General features: G+C 39.7%; 1 protein-coding gene across 3 annotated transcripts in view; it reads right to left on the bottom strand.

Moving 5' to 3' along the window:
- Positions 1 to 23815, bottom strand: part of LOC127568094 (protein kinase C epsilon type) — a 505158-nt gene that overhangs the window by 150513 nt on the left and 330830 nt on the right. For all 3 annotated transcript variants that reach the window (XM_052011402.1, XM_052011403.1, XM_052011401.1), the window contains 2 exons: positions 22864 to 23069; positions 19846 to 20019 (listed from right to left, as the gene is read on the bottom strand). In XM_052011402.1, coding sequence (XP_051867362.1) covers positions 19846 to 20019; positions 22864 to 23069 — 380 coding nt within the window. The remainder of the gene's footprint in view (positions 1 to 19845; positions 20020 to 22863; positions 23070 to 23815) is intronic.

Consider the following 23815-nt stretch of genomic DNA (forward strand, 5'->3'; position numbering starts at 1 on the left):
GATGGATGCAACCATTTTGTAGATGGTGCAAACTGAAGGCATATTTTCATTGACGTTGACTGCAGAAATGTACACATTGGTTGATAGGGGTGGCAATGGACAGGTTGTTTTGGGCTGTATAAGCTTCTTAAAGCTCATTCAGTGACTTTGGAACTGCATTGTGGGAAATAGAGAACATCTCCCGCAACACTGACTAATGCCTTGCAGACAGTAGGAAGCCCTTTGAGAAGTCAGGATGTGAGTACTTTGGTGCTGAACACACAGCTTCCAATGTGCTCTTGCAACCACAGTTATTAAGTGCCTGTTTCTAGTTCAGCTGCTAAAACATGGTGATTCCTTGGAGTGGGCCGGTGGTAAACTGAGCAATGAATACCTAGTTTATGTAATTAGACTTCCCCTTGTTATAGTTGGCCATTTGCCAGGCATTTTGTTTGATATGAGCTTGTTACTTAATTCCATTGGTCGAGGGTCTTGCCATATTGAGCCAGCTCTTCATCTGAGGCTCAATTATGAAGAGTGGGATCTCCGCCTGAACCCCAGGGTGATTGGGTGGACCTTGACACCACATTCAGTCAGCACCTCTCTGCATCTTCTCCTCTCTTGAGTGTCTTCTTCCTTCTTTTCTGCAAGAAAAGGCCGTGTCTGCATAACAGTGACACACAGCCAACAGCATCAAAGCAAAGACTCTACTGAGAGTACTGCAGGCTGCGCACTTCCTGGTGCAAGCAACAAAATCTTAGCTTAAGGATCCTGATATCTGTTTCTTTAATGATCCTTGTGGTTCTGCAGCTCTAGGTGTAATTGGCTCTTCAGGACTTCCAACAGCCCACACGGAAATGAGGAAACATTAATGGAGAGAACAAATCTTCTCTGTTGATAGTCAATGAACCACCGGTCCAGCATGGCACCTGAAATAGGGCAAGCAGTGCAGACAGCCTCAGAATCAGATACACAAGCTTTCCGGGTGCATAGCATTGGCCATAAACATATTTTGAAGATGGTCATATGGTGTTTGTAATCTTAGCAAGTAACAGCCTTTGTTGATGAATACCTTGAGGTTCATCTTTAAGAGGTACATGAATGCTGTCTAACTATCCCTGAACCTTTAGAAAGAGGATGAATTCTCTCCCTTAGTGGAGAGGCCCTGTCACTCTGTGAATGTGAACTAAGAAATGCCATGCCGCTTCATAGAATGATCTGTTGTATGAGGTTCAGGGCCAATATGACATGGATGTAATTTTGCTTGGATGAAATTTCAATGACAAACTGCTTTTACAATTTTACTCTCTAGATCAATTGGTCCTTGAACATATGGAATCAAGGTGGTTGCCTCAGGAAAAAGCGTCGGCAGGTCATCTGCTATCCAGATCCTTCCTTGCCATCCTTATTCTGCCTTCACAGCAGAGCCTCGCTTTTGGGCCTTGTCCACCTGCCACTGGTCATGTTATTGGTCTGGCAGGATCACAGCTGAGCACAGTTTGCTCCAATTTACAGCAGCCTTCATCTCACTGTGGAAAAGAAATCCACTACCAGCATCTCTGAAGTGCAACTCAATAAAATGCATCAAATAAAGGTTCCAAAAGGACTGATGTAATTGTTACATGCTGGCCATACTTCATATGTCTGCATTGTTGCATGATTCAATTTTGTAATGTTGCAATCACAAATTTCAAACAAAACTGTGTATAGGTAGAGAGCTGTGGCAAATAAAAAAAAATGTGGTACACAAGGAAATTCCATGATATTTTCCAGGTATATCTCTCCATTGCCCTATCTGGCTAACTTAATCACCATGAAGCTTCAAGGAACAGCCACAGAATGAAGAGCTCACAGTACTATACTGTCCAGAATTTATTCAGCAAAAGGGGAGTCAAAGTATATGCAGCAGAATACATTAAGAGCGCCAGTGCAAAGAATTCATGGGAAGGCAAAATGGAGCTGAAGAGGTAACTGCTGTTGGGTGCTGATAACAGAAGTGCAAATAATAAAACTGGTGATTAAAGTGGTGCTGGGAGGAAAGCAGACATCCTGTTGAGTGCTGGATGTGAAATAGGGGAGAGAAATCTTGTTTGGATAAACGTCTTGCTCTGCTGATTGGTGAGAATTTAGTGGGTCCACCCCAAAAAGAAAGGCCTCGAAAGGGATCTGCACCTTTCTAAAGGGTCAATATGTGAGAATTCCACTCTAAAATTTAGCTCCAGGTCTTGAGATTGTGACGGTGGTGGGGGGTTCATCTGGTGGGGCGGAGATTGACAAAGTTGAAGGGTTGGGGCAGTGGTGAATGTAGAGGGCTCCCAGAAGAGCAGGCGAGTAAAAAAAAATTAAAGGGGACCTTCCTGAGGTGGGCTCCTGAAGTTGTATTGGGACTTTGCTCCAAGTATTTTATATAGCAATACTGCAGAAGCAGTTGATTTGAGAGTGATATCAATCCTTGCCTTACCGACAAATAAATTGCATTATTGCTGCAGGCAAATCACTACCGGAATTGCCTGATCAAATTTTGACCTGGAAATGGTTGCATTCACATTATAATCTAGAAATAAGCCATTTTCTTTTGCCAATTCAAATACCTCCAGCAATATCATGGGAAATTCTCCAGTGGCTGCAAAAAATGTATTAAAAGTACAACATAATTCTTTGAGTTGTGAGCTTCATAAGACGGTTACATTAAGGGAAGATGTTTAGCCCTTCATTCTCCCTCATCACCACAGAACATATATAATTTTCCCACTCGAATTATTTCTAAAAATAATTCCAGGGCCTGTAGCTCCATCATTTTAGCAAGATATGTATTCTACACATTGACTGCTCTATGCAATACATGTCTTGAAGTTAGTCTTACATTTTCCTTTTGTCAATCTGAATTTATTTTCCTTAGATTTACCGTTCAATAATTCTTTTGTCGCTGATCATTAAAGGATACAACAACACATTAGTTAAATTAGAAGATAAATAATCCAGAAGCCTGGACTGATGATCAGGTGATACAATTTTGAATCTCACAATTGCAAGGAATTTAGTTAACTAAAGTAATCTGGAATTTAAAACAAAATATGCTTGGTTCAATAATGGTCAGCATAAAATTAACAAATTATCTTAAAAAAACATCTGGTTCACTAATGTCCTTTGGAGAGGAAATCTGCTGTCCTTATTGGCCTGGCTTCAAACTCTATAACAAAGCTGTTGACTATTCTCTCTGAAATAGTCTAACAAGCCAGTCAGTTCAAAAACAAGTGGGGATGGGCAATAAATGCTGGCCTTTCCATTGACAACCATATCCTGTGAAATAAAAATATTTACATTGAGGAACTGCCTGTGGCATTTATCTGCACAACCTCCAAGGCTTGAATGTGATAAATTCAAAGACAATGCTTGAACTGTGGGAAGAAGGGAGCAATGTATAGCTTTAGTACGAACTCTTCAGCTTATTGCCTACAATTTGACCATCTGTGTTCATTATCTAAAAAATGCTGACAAAAATTAGGGATTTAATAATACTCTAGCTAACACACAGGAATTTACTGTACTACACAGAAATTTGGTGGCAAAATTCAATGAAATCAATCAGAAATTGCATTAGAGAAATGGATCGCAAACAAGAACAATTCAGGAGAATAATGTGTTAAGCGAGCAAGAATGAGCTTGTCTTTCAAAGTGATCTTCTGCATCATACTTTCCAGTGTCATATGATATCTTCCTGCTAAATGTGATACTTTGGAAACTGCCTTATGGTTTGACAAGTACCCTTCCTTTCTACAGAAAGGCTACATAGATCCTGCAAACACCAGCACATGACAAAATAGGCTGAAATCAGCATGGTTTGAGGGGAAATCTTGCCTGACAAATCTGCTGGAATTCTTTGAGGAAGTAACAGGCAGGATAGAGAAAGGGAAATCAGTGCTGTTTACTTGGATCTTCAGAAGGCCTTTGACAAGGTGCCACACATGAGGCTGCTAAACAAGATAGGAGGCCATGGTATTAAAGGAAAGATACTTGCATGGATAGAAGATTGGCTGACTGGCAGAGGGCAAAGAGTGGGAATAAAGGGGGCCTTTTCTGGTTGGCTGCCAGTGACTAGTGGTATTCTGCAGGGGATGGTTTTGGGTCTGCTACTCTTCCTGTTATATGTTAATGATCTGGATGATGGAATTGATGGCTTTATGGCTAAGTTTGCAGATGAGACAAAGGTAGGTGGAGGGGCAGGTAGTGTTGAGGAAGCAGGGAGTCTGCAGAAGGACTTGGACAGGTTGGGAGAATGGGCAAGGAAGTGGCAGATGGAATACAGTGTGGGGAAGTGTATGGTCATGCACTTTGGTAGAAGGAATCAAGGCGTAGACTACTTTCTAAATAGGGAGTGAATTCAGAAATTGGAGTTGCAAAGGGACTTGGGAGTCCTGTTGCAGGATTCCCAAAAGGTTAACTTGCAGGTTGAGTTGGTAGTAAGGAAGGCAAATGTAATGTTAGCATTCATTTTGTGAGGACTAGAATATAAAAGCGAGGATGTAATGCTGTGGCTTTATAAGGTGTTCATCAGACCACATTTGGAGTATTGTGAGCAGTTTTGAGCCCCATATCGAAGGAAGGATGTGCTGGCATTGGAGAGGGTCCAGAGGAGATTTACAAGAAAGATCCTGGGAATGAAAGGGTTAATGTATGAGGAATGTTTGATAGCTCTGGGCCTTAACGCGCTGGAGCTTAGAAGGATGAGGGGAGAATCTACTTGAAAGCTACTGAATATTGAAAGACCTGGATAGAGTGGATGTGGAGAAGATGTTTCCAGTAGTGGGAGAGTCTTGGACCAGAGGGCACAGCCTCAGAATAGGATGTCCCTTTAGAACAGAGATGAGGAGGAATTTCTTTAGCCAGAGGGTGGTGAATTTGGAATTCATTGCCACAGAAGGCTGTGGAGGCCAAGTCATTGGGTATATTTAAAGAGGAGGTTGATAGGTTCTTGATTTGTAAGGGCATCAAAGGTTATGGGGAGAAGGCAAGAGAATGGGGTTGAGAAGGAAAAAATAAATCAGCCATGATTGAATGGTGGAGCAGACTCAATGGGCCGAATGGCCTAATTCTGCTCCTATGTCTTATGATCTTATGCAAACAGCTGCTAAGATGAACAAACTCTGTGTAGGTTGTGAGTACAAAGCTGCATCCTTCCTGCCAGTGAACTGCACCACCAGCAATTCTGTCTTCAATGTGAATGGTCATTCACTATCTCTGTTTAGCTCACGCAAGGATTTTCACTGCTAACACAAATGTTTATAACACTCATTCTGAATGATCAATGGGAGGAAAACCTTAGAGAGCTATATTTGTGATTCAAAAGTTATTTCATGGTGACACAATGAAAATAATTTGAATTTTAAATATTTCATCCAGGTAAAATGGCAACCCCACTCTGTTGTAAGATCCTTTGACAGGGGTCAACAGGTGGAAAGTGTTGAAGTGGGGATTCCACTATATATATATATATATATATATATATATATATATATACACACACACCCATATATACATTTAAATATAAACCTGCACCAGCAATGCAGACAACTCAGGTATCTATTATCAAAGGCATCTATAATTGTTATCAGCAACATTATAAAGTTCAGTCCTAGGTCATGTCCCCTGAATGCCTCAATGTTATTTTAAACAGAGTACAAAACTTATCAGACTCATTTGTGACAGAACATGTTGCTTGGAAACAGTTTTTTTTTTCTTTTTTGATGTTTATACACAGCCTTTCCACGTACAGAATGATAAGATCTGAGAGAAAAAAAAACTTTTCACAATACAGGTCACTCAAATGGAACACAGGAATGAAATTCTCCACCCATTGCACTAGGACACTGCAAACAAAATGTTTGGAAAATGAAGGAACATCATTAGCGCATACTGGTAATCGGAGTCCATATCAGAGGACGTGCACAATGCTGAAAAATTTAGGAAAGAAAGTGTTTGTTTTAAAATAGTAAATACTATCTACAACATACAATTACTCTGCTGTCATCCACTTATCTAATATTTATCATAACATGACTGTATTACTGGAGTTATCCAGTACCACTAATGTTCATTTTCAGTCAGGGAAGTCTCACAATCCTCAACTACTTCCACCAAAAATGGACAACATATTGCTTCAATTATAAACAGCTGCAGGCTAAAGTCATGCACATTACTTAGAGCTCTAATGAAATTGGACTGCAACATTTAATAGATCCCAAATGGGGTAAAGTATCATTAGTGAGGCATAGATTATTTAATAATGAACGACCACCTGTACTCTACTGGCAGTCAATCAGAAAGAACGGGCACAGTCAAATATAATTAGTCCCTTATGATCCAATCTTAGCTTCTGTTCTACGTTGTTTTATGGATGTTTGCAGTTTTCAAACAACAACCTGTAAGAGAGCAAAAATTCCCAATTGTTAGGATGAGAATTATTTATTGAGACCTGGTCACTTGCTTTGTTACAGGCTCCTGCAAAAGGCAATGAACTTCAGCCAAGGTGGAGTCTTCTGTGTTTATTCCTCCCTGTGGCTCAATGGTGAATAGTTTCAAAGTGGTGCTCTGCTTTATAGAACAGGGTACTTTGGCTTATTCTTAACCAATGCTGAGTTGGCTGACCATCTTAATGTTAATTCCACTTTGAAATTTCTGCACAGGTGGAATAAGCATCAGTTCTACTTATACTGTTGCTGGCACAACTGCTTTAAAATAATTGTATCCACTCAACTGTGGAGCAAGGAAATGTGCTGAGAAGGACAAGAGTGGAACATTTATTTGAAAAGAATATGTGATCATCGACATTACAGTATTAGATAACTGGATGACACAAAGGAAATGGGGTCATGAAAAATATTTGCTTTTCTATAGAATTACTGCTGGACTGCATTTGTAATATACATAAACAACATCCCACAATCATCTATGTAATAAGCGGCCAGTTCATCTATTTTGGTGGTAGATGAAAAATTATTTTTGGCTGGGTTATTACAAAACTCCTTGTTGTGCAAAGAACACCTTCAAACATGGATGGTCTCTGTTATATTAAACTGCTTGTCTTTGGAATAGCGTAAAATTGAGACAAATAAATTTCTGTTGATTTTTATGTTCAAAGAAATTAAAATGGAGGTACATGTATAATGGGCAGGTAAATTAAGATTGCCTATTTATACAGTCACTCAATGTTACACCATATTGTCTGGAATCCTTGCACTGGAATTCAATTAAAAAATACTTTAGTTTTCTTTCCCAATATTAATCTCTCTTCTTTTGTCAATGACTTGATTCTACTGGAATCGACTCTCCTCTTTTTTAAACAACCATTTATCATGTGTGTGCCTCTCATATCAACAGATAATTCAACTGTGCATATGAATAATAGAACATAGAACAATTACAGCACAATTCAGGCCCTTTGGCCCACAAAGCTGTGCCGAACATGTCCCTACCCTAGAAATTACTAGGCTTACCCATAGCCCTCTATTTTACTCAGCTCCATATACCGATTGAACAGTCTCTTGAAAGACCCTATTGTATCAGCCTCCACCACCATTTCCGGCAGCCCATTCCACGCACTCACCACTCTCTGAGTAAAAAACTTACCCCTGACATCTCCTCCATATCTACTCCCCAGCACCTTAAACCTATGTCCTCTTGTGGCCACCAATTCAGCCCTGGGGAAAAGCCTCTGACTATCTACCTGATCAATACCTCTCATCATCTTATACACCTCTGTCAGGTCCCCCCTCATTCTCCACCTCTCCAAGGAGAAAAGGCCGAGTTCCCTCAGCCTGCTTTCATAAGGCATGCTCCGCATCCCAGGACGCATCCTTGTAAATCTCCTCTGCACCCTCTCTATGGCTTCCACATCTTTCCTGTAGTGAGGTGACCAGAACTGAGCACAGTAAATAGATACTCCTATTTATATTAGGATAGACCTACAAGAGGAGAGGCTGTGCTTGATTTGATATTGGGAAATGAACCTGGTCAGGTGTCAGATCTCTCAGTGGGTGAACATTTTGGTGATAGTGATCATAATTCTATCTCCTTTATGTTAGCACTAGAGAGGGATAGGAACAGACAGGCTAGAAAGGCGTTTACTTGGAGTAAAGGGAATTATGAGGCTCTCAGGCAGGAAATTGGAAGATTAATTGGGAACAGATGTTCTCTGGGAAAAGTACGGAAGATATGTGGCAAATATTCAGGGGATATTTGTGTGGAGCTCTGAACAGACATGTTCCAATGAGACAGGGGAGTCATGATAGGATACAGGAACCGTGGTGTACAAAGGCTATAATAAATCTAGTCAAAAGCAAAAGCATACAAAAGGTACAGAGAGCTAGGTAATGTTAGAGATCTGGAGGAGTATAAGGCTAAAAGGAAGGAACTTAAGAAAGAAATTAGGAGAGCCAGAAGGGGACATGAGAAGGCCTTGGCGGGCAGGATCAAGGAAAGCCCCAAGGCGTTCTACAAGTATGTGAAGAGTAAGAGGATGAAACGCGATAGGACAGGGCCTATCAAGTGCAGTGGAAAGTGTGTATGGATCCGGAAGAAATAGCGGAGGTACTTAATGAATACTTTACGTCAGTATTCACCACAGTAAAAGATCTGGGGGACTGTAGTGGGGACTTGCAGTGGCCTGAAAAGCTTGAGCATGTAGATATTAGAAAAGAGGTGGTGCTGAAACTTTTGGAAAGCATCAAGTTAGATGAGTCACCGGGACCGGATGAGATGTACCCCAGGTTGCTGTGGGAGGTGAGGGAGGAGATTGCGGAACCTCTGATGATGATCTTTGTGTTGTCCATGGAGACGGGAGAGGTTCCGGAAGATTGGAGGGTTGCAGATGTTGTTCCCTTATTCAAGAAGGGGAGTAGGGATAGCCCAGGAGATTATAGACCGGTGAGTCTTACCTCAGTGGTTGGTAAGCTGATGGAGAAGATCCTGAAAGGCAGGATTTATGAACATTTGGAGAGGTATAATATGATTAGGAATAGTCAGCATGGCTTTGTTAAGGGCAGGCCCTGCCTTACGAGCCTGATTGAATTTTTTGAGGATGTGACTAAACACATCGATGAAGGGAGAGCAGTAGATGTAGTGTATATGGATTTCAGCAAGGCATTTGATAAGGTACCCCATGCGAGGCTTATGGAGAAGGTGAGGAGACATGGGATCCAAGGGGACATTGCAGTGTGGATCCAGAACTGGCTGGCCCACAGAAGGCAAAGAGTGGTTGTTGAGGTGTCGTATTCTGAGTGGAGGTCGGTGACCAGTGGTGTACCTCAGGGATCTGTACTGGGACCCTTACTATTTGTGATTTTTATAAACAACCTGGATGAGGAAGTGGAGGGGTGGGTTAGTAAGTTTGCAGATGACACAAAGGTTGGGGGTGTTGTGGATAGTTTGGAGGGCTGTCAGAGGTTACAGAGGGACATAGATAGGATGCAGAGTTGGGCTGAGAAGTGGCAGATGCAGTTCAACCCAGATAAGTGTGAAGTGGTTCATTTTGGTAGGTCAAATATGTTGGCGGAATATAGTCTTAATGGTAGGACTCTTGGTAGTGTGGAGGATCAGAGGGATCTTGGGGTCCGAGTCCATAGGATGCTCAAAGTGGCGGTGCAGGTTGACTCTGTGGTTAAGAAGGCATATGGTGTATTGTCCTTCATCAATCGGGGAATTGCATTTAAGAGCCGTGAGGTATTGTTGCAGCTATATAGGTCCCTGGTCAGACCCCACTTGGAGTACTGTGCTCAGTTCTGGTCACCTCACTACAGGAAAGATGTGGAAGCCATAGAGAGGGTGCAGAGGAGATTTACAAGGATGCTGCCTGGGATGCGGAGCATGCCTTATGAAAGCAGGTTGAGGGAACTCAGCCTTTTCTCCTTGGAGAGATGGAGGATGAGGGGGGACCTGATAGAGGTGTATAAGATGATGAGAGGTATTGATCAGGTAGATAGTCAGAGGCTTTTCCCCAGGGCTGAATTGGTGGCCACAAGAGGACATAGGTTTACGGTGCTGGGGAGTAGATATAGAGGAGATGTCAGGGGTAAGTTTTTTACTCAGAGAGTGGTGAGTGCGTGGAATGGGCTGCCGGAAATGGTGGTGGAGGCTGATACAATAGGGTCTTTCAAGAGACTGTTCGATCGGTATATGGAGCTGAGTAAAATAGAGGGCTATGGGTAAGCCTAGTAATTTCTAGGGTAGGGACATGTTTGGCACAGCTTTGTGGGCCGAAGGGCCTGAATTGTGCTGTAATTGTTTTATGTTCTATGTTCTATATTCCCTGCAAGAGGAGTGAAGAGACACAGAGACTGCAGATGCTGTAATCTAGAGCAAAAAACAAATTGCTGGAGGAACTCAGTGGGTCAGGCAGCATCTGTGGAGGCAAAGAGACAGTCGACATTTTGGATCAAGACTCTGCATCAGGACTGAGAGTGTAAAGGAGAGAAAGCCAGTATAAGGAGGTGAGGGGGAGGAGTGAGGCAAGAGGTGGCAAAAAATAGGTGCAGTGAGGAATCTGGCCAACGATTCCATTTCCTGGAGAGGGACACTGGTAAATATTGCACCAATTCAGTGATACAAGAAGACTCAGTAAAGAAAGCAAACCCAATCTTTACTTTCCTTATTTGGCTCAGTACCAAACCATGAGGTGAGCAACCTGAAATATACTTCTGCTTTACTGGGGACTATTATCTTCTTATGCAGAAATATGAGAATACAAAAATATCTGTGAAACTCTTCGCTCTTTCCTGATTTTACTGGTGAAATGTCTGATTAAAAAAACCAATTGAAGGAAATGACAGCACACATGAGATACCCACATGAAGCAGTCTAAACTTGTTTAAGGATGCTTCAAAAAAAAGTGGATCTTTGCTTCTTGTAAAAGTTTCTTGTAGCTGCTGAGTCTCACGCACTGGCAGCCCTTGTCACGCTTTCACACAAGCAATCAAAAATCTCACTACCAATCTCTGGAATGAAAAATGTGTTTTAAAAATGCCCAGTAGGAGACAGATAAGAAATATCCATGGTGTACACTGTTGATAGAGACTGGCTGCTGTTTAAGATAAAAGAAATGTTGCTTTACATGAAGTTTTTTTTGTCAAACTTATAATTTTGATAAATGAGTGTATTGATAGCCATTTTTTAAAAAGAACTGTATTTATATTTTTGTTGAATAATGAGTATTGGTATAGTTTTGAGGGAAGAAGAATAGAGTCCAACTTGAAGTGGTTGACTGGAGTTAAAATGAGATATTCCAAATTTGTTGCTTATTTAATAACTATGATGAAAACTTATTATTTTCTGTTGCTCTGTTGTATAATAGAACGAAAACTAACTTCTAAAGAGGAGACAAATGAAAAATATTGACTTGTGGTTATTTTATCCCCTATGACTTGTGGCAGACTTTAGAGCATCTCAGCCACTATGCATGTAAATTAACAGTTATGTTGGGGTGAGTTGAAGGCTGTTGTATCCTTGAGAGCCAGAGAGCATTCATTTGACCTTTGCCCTTACACTTATTGCATTATTTAACCAATCTGCAGCCCAGCAAGACAAATAGAACTTTAATTATTTGGTCTTTGTTTTTGGCCAGTTTCAAGTAGTTTCCACAGTTATTCTTATTGTCAGACAAAATTGATATTTTTGGTCATTAACAAAAAACTTCAGGCAAATGCTTAAAGCTTTTGGTTTGTAAATTACAACTAAGTTGGTTCTGAAAGAGTTGTAGCTACACATTCCAAGTCATCCTTGCTTTCACTGCTCCAGGTTCATCACCCCTCAACCCGATTTATACCGATAATGTCACTTCTTACTGTCTTCTATCATGTATCCACAAATAACTGTGACTGGTTAGTAGTCTGTGTACAATAAATACTTGACAACCATTATAAAATACACAATGTAAGAGCAGGATGTTATAATGAAATAAAATTTCTCAACAGGTCTTCAGGAAGAGGTTGCGGTTAATACCAGTTAAGCAAAAATAATCTCATAGAAAATGCATATTCAAAAAAATTATAAACAATATTTCTGTAAGCAAAGCTATCATGGTAGCACCAGTGGCTAAGTTGCCAGATGAAGTTGCCTAGAGACACGAGTTCAAATCATGCCATTGCAGTGGAGAATTTAATTCAGTAAAATGGCCCATGCACCTTATTTGCCTACCTGCTCTGCACTTTCTCTGCGACTGTAACACCACATTCTGCAATCTGTTATTGCTTTTCCTTTAGTACTACCCCAATGTACTTATGTTTGGTATGATCTGTCTGGATGGCATGCAAAACAAAGCTTTTCGCTGTATCTTGGTACATGTGACAATAACAAACCAATTACCACTTAATAATGTGCTCTTTTTAAACTAGTCTTGGTTGTGATAAACACAACATTATTGGGTTGGCATCATAACTTCAAGTCAAAATGAGCAGGGAAATCAGCATTTCTGTTTTTATTTCAGTTTTCCTGCAGCAGCAGTTTTTTGATTTTCAACATTCAGCTAATTTGATTCATTCCAGGTTATGTGACGAAATGGCAGAGAATAGTGGATGCATAAACACTGTGGGACCAGACAACATCCCAGTAATGAATGCCCTGGTCTAGACCTAACTGCTCCTTTAACCAAGCTGATCCAATACAGTTACAACATTGGATCTTTCCAGCAATGTGGAAAATTGCCCTGATATGCCCTGTTGACTAAAAGCAGGACAAATCCACTCCAGCTAATCAGTCTATTCTCAATCATAAGCAAAATTTTGGAAGGTATCTTGGAGAGTGCTAACAAGGGGTACCTATTTATCAATAATGTGATGCAATGTCCAGTTTGTTTCAGCTGAACACCTGGGCTCCCGTTACTCACCCAGCCACTCCAACAAAGCCTCCCTAACTAACAAACTCTACTGCCAAGATGAACACCACCACCACTACCTGCTGATACCCCTCCACGTCACACAACTCACTGTTCCTTTGTTGATGCTGGATCTAGATCCTGGAACTCCCCATGCAACAGCAATGTGGGAGCAGCTTCATCAGAATAATTAGAGCAAGAATGCCATTTAACTTAATGATAAACTGAGATTGACCAATACCGTGAGGAAGCACGAGGCTTCTAAGTGAATTTTTAACAGGTTGTGAGCTGAAGAAATTGAACTGTTTCTTTCTCTTAACCCATGATCACAAAACCTTAGTAATCTATAGAGAAACATCAGATTTAGTTCCACCACATCTGGATTCATCCCAATAGCCTCTAGAAACTTTAATGCCCAAATCGTTGTAAAGTAAAACCTATTTATCGGCTTTTCCAAAATGCTGAAAAACACAGAACTGTTCCTATCCAAACACCTTTGTGTGGTAAAGGTCAATACATTAAACAGAATGAACTTCCCTAGAGTGGACAATAGATTTTCTCACTGTGAGGTCACAGCAAACAGAAAAGATCAACATAAAGATGGTATAATCAAAGTCGTCCAGTTGTGATTTTTGTGTTATGAAATAAGGCTCCAAGACAAACCTTCACAACGTGCAAAGTGCTGCGGACAGGCTTGATATACTATAGATATGGAAATAACTCCTCTGAGTGATTGCTGGGATGAGTTACATATCTGGAGTTAAAGGCAACTATAACGAGTATTATTTAAAGTTGAAAGGCAGCTTGCAAAGGAACTCTGTTGATTGCTCTTCCACATGGGAATGAACTCCTTCAGATGATTGCTGGAGGCAGTTGAGTTCAGAGTCAGAGAGAAGTACATGTCAGTTGAAGTTAAAGTTTTAGGTTAAATCTGTGTAAGGTGATTACAGTACAGTGGACATATGTGTGCATGGGCCTTACAACATTTTACATCACATAATGTTTGATGGTTTCTTGTAATATGTTACATATTATTTGTACTGTTTGCATTTATATTATTCCATTTGTAGTATTTACACTGTCTTAGAAGAACTTTGTGGAAGTTCTGGGTTGTGCTGTTTAGTGAGCTTTTACCCCACCTAAATGGGTTCAGATCAGAGAATAGATATAAGACGTAGCTATCTATAGATTGCAGCAATTCAAGATAAGGCTCACGAACACCTTCACCAGGGAAATCAGGAATGTGGAATAATAGCTGGCCTAGCTAGTGATATTCATATCACCCAAAAACAGCAGTACCTTTATTTCTTAAAATATGAAGAATACAGTGAAAGCCAGATATCGGCTCCAAGTACATGATTAGCTACATTTCTGCTTCAGCTTTTGCAAAATCATTTTCAGTAAAAGAAGTCTGATGGAGCTGCACTTAAAAGGAAAAAAAAATAATAAAATTAAGGGTAATGGAACTCTACAGTGAGATGAAAATGTGTACATGGTTTTGAAAAACTCCCCTCTTCACCCAACAGATGGTGCTGATGGAGAAGCTGGTGGGAATCATCAGAAGCAATTCAGAAAATCAGGTGAATGATGTCAGCAGCAGATATGCACCTGTTACAACCAATTCACAATAGTTCTGATCAAATATATTTTATGTAGGTGAAAATCAGAATTTTGTTAACTCATTCTTTGTCAGTTGAAGTTCAGGCTGGATGAAGTTGAGCGGATTATCTGATTGTTGGGGTCAAATTGGAAGAAAAGATTTTCCGCAAAATTCCATTGCTAAACATGCCATCCAACTTTCATGCCTGGCATTTAGTTTGTTAGAATAAGATTTTTCCTTCAATGAACTTACTTAAGAGGTCAATGCAATTTTCAATGATAACAGTGCTACAGCAGTCATTCACGTACCCTTTCATGATACAAAGGAATATTATTGCACACACTTAAAAAAACCCTGCAGTCAGATTTGTATCAATATTTAAAGGCTATACCTAAACATTTATCTTGTTGACTTTTTGATTTTTATTTCCACTTAGGTCATAGTTGCCATTATCTCCTGAGAACTATGTATCTTACAGCTGCTGTACAGTGACCCAAAAACTCATAGATCTCTGGTCATCTGAATTTGACTTAAGATAATTTCCATCTTATCTCCACTGCTCGAATGCAATGTCTCAGCATGCATGCACAAGTCTAAGGTGCAAGACACTGTGCTTTCACTGTGATTTCCTACTCCCCAACAGATTTTGCAGCTTTGTTTAGTTTAATAAGCTCCTTACACTGTGGGTAGTGTAGCTGTTAATGTAATGCTATTATAGCACCAGCAACCCGGGTTCAATTCTGGCCATTGTCTGCAAAGAGTTTGTATATTCTCCCCGTGACTGTGTGGGTTTCCTCCGGGTGCTCCAGTTTCCTCCCACATTCCAAAGACGTACAGTTTAGGAAGTTGTGGTCATGGTATGTTGGCGCCAGAAGCGTGGTGACATTTGCGGGCTGCCCTGAGAACATTCTACACAAAGATGCATTTCACTGTGTGTTTCGATGTACATGTGACTAATAAAGATAATATACATGCTGCTTATTATTCTGATCCATATATGACTCATTCTTAGAGGTCAACAGAAGAGTTAACCTCTTCTGTTGACCTCTATAATTAATGGTAATTATATCATTTATAATTACCAGTTTGATGAATGGAAGATAGTTTTGGAGGTCACATAAATTATACTTTTACTCACTGAAAGCCACAGCAAAGTTCAAACAAAAGGTGGAATTTGTTCTGTCACTTGAAGTGCAAACACTACAGTGCCTATAGATCCTGTTTTTCAGAAATTCTCAGATTCCCTGTCTCTTTACTATTAAAGAATTTAATTTTCTCAAGACTACATATTATGCTGAAAACCAGACATCGAACAGTATTTATCATTAAACAAAATGGAAGTTTCTTCACCTCTACTTTGAAAGACAAGCTACAACTTTTATATTTGAAAATATAAGTGCTTAACTTTGAGAAAAACGAAGAACATGCACAAAATCCCAACTAATGGCTATTGTTTCTACAGAATGCCATGTACTGTTTAGGAGCTAGTAGTCAGCTAAATGATGTGATATAAAAAATTCAGAGGAATGCTGAATTAGAAAAGGGGTCATTTTGATGCTTGTAAGTAATGTACTGGCTGACTGTACTGTACTAACAACAGTTAGCCATAACAATTGTTTACAAAACAGCACAATTAATTACCTAACATTATTTAGCATCAGGAGTGCTCTATAAAGAAGATTCAGGCCACAGCTACAGGCACAAGTAATTCCATGCATTATTATACAAACATGTTATTTGTCTTAGTTAAAAATTTGTCTCTTTCATCATCAGATTTGCAGATGCTGTGGACGCTGTTGCAATAAAGGACTCTCACTTGTGCCATTAACTCTATCTGTGGCCTTCAAGATAGTTTTCAACAAGCCAGGCACAGTCACAAAGCATAGCATGTTTCACTTCCTTAATATATGGAAATATGACAATGCGCAATCTGTTTGCAGTTGTGTGTTTCTGTTTTAAGCTGTGCTCATGATGTCTACAGACTGCAGTCCTCCAACATGCACTTTTCTTTCAAGAGCAATAACTGACTTGCTGTTAAGAAGTGAAGAATAACCCCACCGAATCCTCATCCAGACTTAGTTAATAACACAATAAATACCAGCAGTGATACAATAGAAATATAGTCAATATCTGACTGGAATAGTTATCAAGTAGTCAAGTGGAGCCCTTGAACATGATTCCACTACTTCAACCTGGGGTTCAGGAACTTGTCTCCTCCATAACTTTATAATGTAATGAGAATAGCCAAAGCTGCTCACACGAGAAGAGAACTGCCTGCCACATGAAGAAAAGGAAACAGATAAACTAAAGAATGCAACTCCAAATTGCATGAAAGATCAGCAAAATCAGCCTGTAGTGAGAGTGATAAATACTACTCACCAAAATACTAACGTAGCTCTATCTAAACTGTTCTACTATCCCCTTAGTGTAAGTTATTACAGCGCCAGAGACCTGGGTTCAATTCCAGCTGCTGTCTGTAAGGAGTTTGTACTTTCTCCCCGTGTCTGCTTGGGTTTCCTCCGGGTGCTCCAGTTTCCTCCCACATTCCAAAGACGTACGGGTTAGGAAGTTGTGGGCATGCTATGTTGGCGCCAGAAGTGTGGCGACATTTGCGGGCTGCCCCCAGAACTTCCATCATTTATATATCCACCTAGCTTTGCAATGTCAACAAATACTCATCAAAAATTTCTCTGGACTGGATTAGAAAAACTAAAGTATCTAGTCTTTAATTGCATTCACAAATGGCAACTTAAATAACCATACAAAGGTCAGTCATCCACTGCCTCTTGACATCCCTTTTCTTAAATAAGAAGATAATGTATTTATTAGTTACATGTACATTGAAACACACAGCGAAATATGTCTTTTTGCGTTACTGAGAATGTGCTGGGGGGAGCCCGCAAATGTCGCCACTCTTCGGGCACCAACATGGCATTGCCCACAGCTCCTAACCCGTACGTCTTTGGAATGTGGGAGGAAACCGGAGCACCCGGAGGAAACTCACGCAGACATGGGGAGAACGTACCAACTCCTTACAGACAACGGTGGGAATTGAACCCAGGTCGCTGGCGCTGTAATAGCATTACGCTAACCGCTACAATATCTTGCTACATCCATGAGATGATCACCAACTGCTTGCACAGAGAAGATGGAAAGTTGCTGAGAAAGCAAAATGTGAGGTTCACTTGTAAGAGGTACAGAAGGGCTGCTGTAATTCCCTGAGCTGTGCAACTGCATGAAAAAGAACTGTGTGTCCAGGAAATGAGTAATTTTGGACAATTCGAGTAATTAGCAAGATAGTTACCCAATTCATCAAACATACCACAAACAGCTTAGAAAATACATAATTACTAACATCTCTTCCCTCCCAATGCGCATTAAAATACTGTACTAAGAGACCTGAGCAGTCCCTGTTAGAGCAACGAAGTTGCAAATGTTCCTCTGAAGAATTGTTTCTGTAGCTTTGCATTCCCACTCAGATGTAAGCTCAACTCATCCTCGAATCAAATTGGGGAAAGCAACAATCTTCACAGTCCTTCACAAACTGTTTACCAAAATGGAAAACTGAAATAGTTACACTGTTGACTGGACATCTGAGGGTGTTTTGCCTTAAAGTAAAGGGAACAGTACTGCATAATATGTGCCTTCAATATGATTGGTATTCTAAACAAAAACATTAAAAATAAACCTTGAAGTGGATCAAAGATTTTCTGAACTTTCATATCAGAGCTCCAGATGACAGCTGGGCAATTTTCCACTAAGTTCAGTGAATGGTTCTTGTGAAACTGCTTCAGATTAGTATCTGGCAGTCTTGTGTAGGAGAAGTTGAAGCTGGTAGAAATCAGTAACAATACACTCTACCGTGCAGTGGGAGTTTGAGAACAGATTAAAAATCAGATCATCTTCTAATGGGTGTGGGTTTTTATGTTTTTCTCTTATCTGAAAGGCAACTACCATGGTAACCTTGTTTAAAAGGAGAAAGGGTTAACCTGAATAACAACAGGCCTGTCAGCCTGACAGCAGCAGTGGGTAAATTATTGGGAAACATTTTGAGGGATAGAATAAATCAGCATGTTCAAGAATCTCAGACTATCAGCACAGATTTGTCAAGGGAAGGTCACATTCGCCTAACTTGATTGACATCTTTACGGAGGTAATAAGGAGAATCAATAAAGGTAATGCGTTTGGTGTAGCCTTTATGGATTTGGACAAAGTGCTTGACAGATTGATCAGTTAAGTAAAAGCACCTGAGAGGGTGTGGAGGAATCTTTTGAAGATGTTGAAGTGTAGGTGAGTAACAGTTTTAAGGAGAGACTGAGTAGGCTGGGATTTTTTTTTGGAACAAAGGTTATTGAGGAAAGATAAATTATTGAGGAAAAATATAACCTAGTTATATAAAACCATGGGAAGACTATCGAGAATGAACAGGAAGGAACTATTCCCTTTGGCAGAAAGGTCAATAACATGAGGACATGGATTTAATTTAATTCTTAGAAGGATTAGAATGCATGAGGAAAAGTTTCATTTACCCAGAGAGTATTGGTGGTCTGGAACTCACTCCCTGAACGATGAGTGGAGGCAAAAACTCTCATCAGATTTTTTAAAGTGTACCCAAATGAGTTGTAACCGACAAGGCTACAGTCTGAAAGCTGAGAAATAAATTACTTAGCTCTATATTTGGCCAACATGGACACAATAGGCCAAATGGTCTCATTCTGTGCTGTAAATGTCTATGATGCATGCTTGAATTTCCACCTCCTCCCTTGCTCTCAAGATGCTCAATACAGGCCAGAGACTTGTCCAACAAGTTCCTGCTAGCATTTCATCCATGTGCTCACTATTCAAGTGGGAGTCTTGACAGAAAGTCAAAGTAGGCAAACTGAGTACAACCCTATCCTCACCAATGCCCAAATACATAGGATTGGTGAGTACAGACACAGAAAACTTGATCAAAAACTCTGGAATTGATTCCCCTTACCCCAGGGATACTGAGGGCAAATGTAATATTCTGACTGTTGACTTGGTGAAGCCAATTAATTCAGTCTAGACCTTGGGAAAAAAACAGATCTTGCAAATATGAATGACTCTTGTACTCATGCAAGTGTCACAATGGCTCTGCCGCGATGTTGTTATAGAGTCATAGAATGATACAGCATAGAAACAGGCCATTTGGCCAACCACATCTATGTCGACCAACGGGCACCCACCTGTATTAAACCCATCTTCCAGAACTTGGCACATAGCCTTCAATGCCTCAGCTATCATTCTTATGATTTAATGGGCAATGTCTGCCTTTACATTAAGCATGTTTCTCACCACTTTATTTATAGTTGAACTTTCAAAAATGAGAGTGTGAATTCTATGTCAAATGTGGTACATTGAGAATTGGTTCAATTCACAATACCTTTGTCTGGAAGCAGCAGAAGAGTTGGGTCAAGTAAGGATGCCTTCTTGCTAATGCCAGAATTCTCTTCTCAGTCATTGTGCAGTCCACATCATCATCTTGAAGAATAACATCTTTCTTTAGCACCTTCACAGCATAAACCTCATCAGTACCTTTCAGTTCAGCCAACATGACCTACATAAATGAAAACAACACATCTGTACTCTATTATAAGTACTGAATACAGAGATGAGAGTTCATTCAGACTCCCATGCCTAATGTTCTCATATTCACAATGTGTTGAAGGAAATGGTTGCAATAAGGATATTCTATCCCAGATATCTTTTGCATGTTTCACAAATGCTGGGGTGATGGATGTTGATGGACAGTAAAACAGGCAGCCTACCTGATGATACAAGTTTCTTGCTGGTAGAGGCCATTAGCTAGTTCTTGGAGGAAGAGTTGTTAATTGAAAGGGTGCGGTGATATTTTCAGGAAGAGCATGGCTAACTGGAATTCTTGTGTGCTGTTATTTATTCGATTCCTGAACTGGACTCTTTTGCAATTAGTAATTGAACCCCTCCCTGATTTAAACATAGGTTAGCAGGGAGAGATGCCAGGACAGGACATTGGAACCAATCATGAGGGATGTAACAACTCCTCACAGTCCTTCTTCCCAGTTCTCCATTTAGATGGAGTTCACAATGAGCATTACCAAATTAACAACACCTGAAATGTTAAATGTTTTCCCAATTGTTCATGTTCTATGTTCAATAGTTCACCTGCAGTACATATTCTATTTTCATTAAGAGCAGCTAATATGGAGTTTGAAGAAACTAACAGATAAATATTTTACAAAATACTGGAAATATGAAGTAAAAATACAAAATGCTGGAAATAGTCAGCAGGTTAGATGGTATCTCTGGAGAGAGAGAGTTAAGGTTTCAAGTCCATGACCTTGCACAACTTTTATTTGTTTTAATGAAGGGTTATTAACATTAAAACGTTAGCTTCATATCTCTCTCCAGAGATGCCGCCTAATCAGCTGAGAATTTGTTTCATTCTTTTCTTTATTAAACAACACAGGCCTGAACTACCGATTCAGAATTCTATCTTCTTTAAGCTGCATGATAAAATAACTATTCTGGCTCAGAGTTCATCTCTAACCTTCCAAATAAAAAGCAATTGCTAGTCCCAATGGGACAACAATCTAAAGTGTATCCTTCTGGTGGTGATGATTCTACAGAGGACAAATTGCTCTTTGTTTGGCTGGCATTAAACAGGTACAGTACTGCCAACCAGCTGTACTCACTTACTGATATTCAGTTCCGCTGAACTCAAAAGAACAGGATTTCAGAAGTGCTCACAATCTGAAGCAGATATTCTAATACCTATTTTTCACAAATGAATAAAGAGGAATTTTTCCCCATACCTTTCATAACATAATTGATAAAGCACAGGATCAATCAAAGGACATTGATGTACAGTAAAACCTACCTACAGGCTGTCTGCTTTTGGGACTTGGTTCTGTTTTTACAGATGTCCTTAAATCGATTTTGTCCATAAGTTGGAAAATGCACAAAAATCATTTGCTGTGCTAACCATAACTCCACAGTATTGTAATGAATGGAATGAAAAACACTTAAGACTGATAAGAACAATTACTAAAAGTATAGAAAGAAGAAACTTGTTCTGCCCTTTGTAGGAATGAACATATGTACATACATTTGACTTTTGAATTTACTGTAATGGGAGTTTGCTCGTATGTAGGGGTGTTTGTAAGTAGTGCTTCCATAACCTGAGGACGGCTGTACCACTACTTGTATTCTACTTTAATTAGTTTTGAGATCTCACTTGGATACCCAAAAACATGCTCTGTTCTCCTATATTGAGGGAGCACGATCAGGTTTATGAAAATTACAGAAGGTGGTCAGCTTTCACATCCTGATGGTGCATAACCCACTTCCCTATAAAGACAACGTGACCTCTGTTGCCATACTGAGTATAACCTGTTCACCCTTTACTGACACATTCAGGCAGGGTCACTGCAATGAATCACTTTGAATCAGAGCCTTTTCCTGCTTCCTTCAATATTCTAATTGATTGTAATACAATATATGATATATCCTTAATGTGAAAGTGCAAAACACATACAGTACTTTGTAATGATTTTAGAATTTTTACTAAAGTTTTCAACCTGAAGGTAGTATTACTACAGGCTATGTTTTATTCTGTAATAGCAGAATTAGTAGTTTAGTTATTCATCATCACTGCTGAAAACATTGCTTTTTGTAATGCCAAGAGAACACAGTGACAGTAAGCAATCCTTATGTATGATCTTTTAGCCACTGACATATATTTTAAAAATGTTTGATATTTTGCTGGGATCTTGAATTATTTTGTTTGCTTGCAATAATAATGGTTATTAGTAGAATTGTTACTATGGCATACTGAAAAACTGGGACTATAGAAAGTAAGCTTTGTAGACAGGAACTGTGAACTTTATATAAAGTATTTTTATGTATCTTATATTGGGATATGATTTCAGTTTCAAGCCAGAGTCACGCTCTTTTTATGGAATCTTAAATAACTGCATAATGGCATTGGACAGACTTTGAAAGATATGCAGCAAGGGTCAGTAATTAATATTGGGTTTCTATTAATTTTCTCTTATACAAAGGATATAGAGGTCAACTGCACTGGTTCAACCACAGTCTTGCAGTTGAAATTGATTAACTCACATGGACTTGAACACTGGCAGGTGTCTATGGCTGCACTACCATTCGGGAAAACACATGCTCACAAGGCCACACTGTGAGGGTTCCACTTTAGGGTGAGGGATAAAGCTCAATAAATCAAATGAAAATAGATTTATTGTAGACCTCAAAGAAATCAACGGTGAAAGGAATCACAAGGGATCAACAACATAAAGGAGAAATTAAACATTTATTTGCTAAGTATCTCCCTGGCATATATGGCATTGAAAGAGAAATTGGACACCAAAGCTGAAGTGTGTTATCTCTACTGTGGAACACTCACCTTGCCAAAGCTGCCTTTCCCTAGTACTTTAATGAAGGAGAAGTCTTCTAAATTATAATGCCTGGTCTGGAACTGTTTCAATTCTCCATTTTCCCCGTTTTCACCAGGTGTCAGTACTTGCTTATCTGCTTCCGCTCCTTTGTGTTCATCTCCTCTATTGTCAAATGAAAGAGCTTTCCTAATGTTGTTTTCAAGGTCTTTTAGTTCTGGAGGAAGATGAACATTTGATAATGGGTTTAATGTATTTAGTTATCTAATAGAAATATCCACATCATTCAACTTAGAGGAAAGGTCAGACATTTAGGTAGCACCTTTCAAAGGTCAAAATTCTTCACAGCCAATGAAGCAGTTCTGAAATGATGCAGGAAGGGAACCTGCTGCTATATTCTTGCCAACACCTCCTATCGCATGCTGAGAGAAGACTGCATGAATGATGGGGACAGACTTGGAACTACAGAATATCTCAGTACAGAAGGAGGTCCTTTGGCACACGTGCTCTCTCCAACAGTGCCTGGTTAGCTGCATCCCTCTGACTTTTCCCATACCATTTCAATCATTTTTTTTAATGAATTATCCACATCTGTTTTGAAGCTGTTACAGAATCAGAATCCATATACATTTTCCATAACAAAGTTTGGTAAATTATTTGCTTTCTTGATGATCTAAAATTGTGTTTACCTGCTATTTTCAATGGAAATAGTTTTTCTCTCCTCACCTTAAAAGGCTCATAATTTTGAATCCCATCATCAGATTTCTTCTTAGCCTGCTAATATTCTTTTCTAACTGGGCTCAGTTCCTTTCATCTCCAGTTTAATGTATCCCACTTTTTGGGAAGTCCCCTTCCAACAGTCGATTGCCTCAGCTGGGTAATTTTCATGAACTGGTGCAGCTGTGGGTTTTGCCTCCAGTTTCTCACAGGAGTGGCACTGCCTTGTGATAACTCCAATCTGTT

The sequence above is a fragment of the Pristis pectinata genome, chromosome 3, assembly GCF_009764475.1.
Source record: "Pristis pectinata isolate sPriPec2 chromosome 3, sPriPec2.1.pri, whole genome shotgun sequence".
NCBI classification, from domain to species: domain Eukaryota; kingdom Metazoa; phylum Chordata; class Chondrichthyes; order Rhinopristiformes; family Pristidae; genus Pristis; species Pristis pectinata.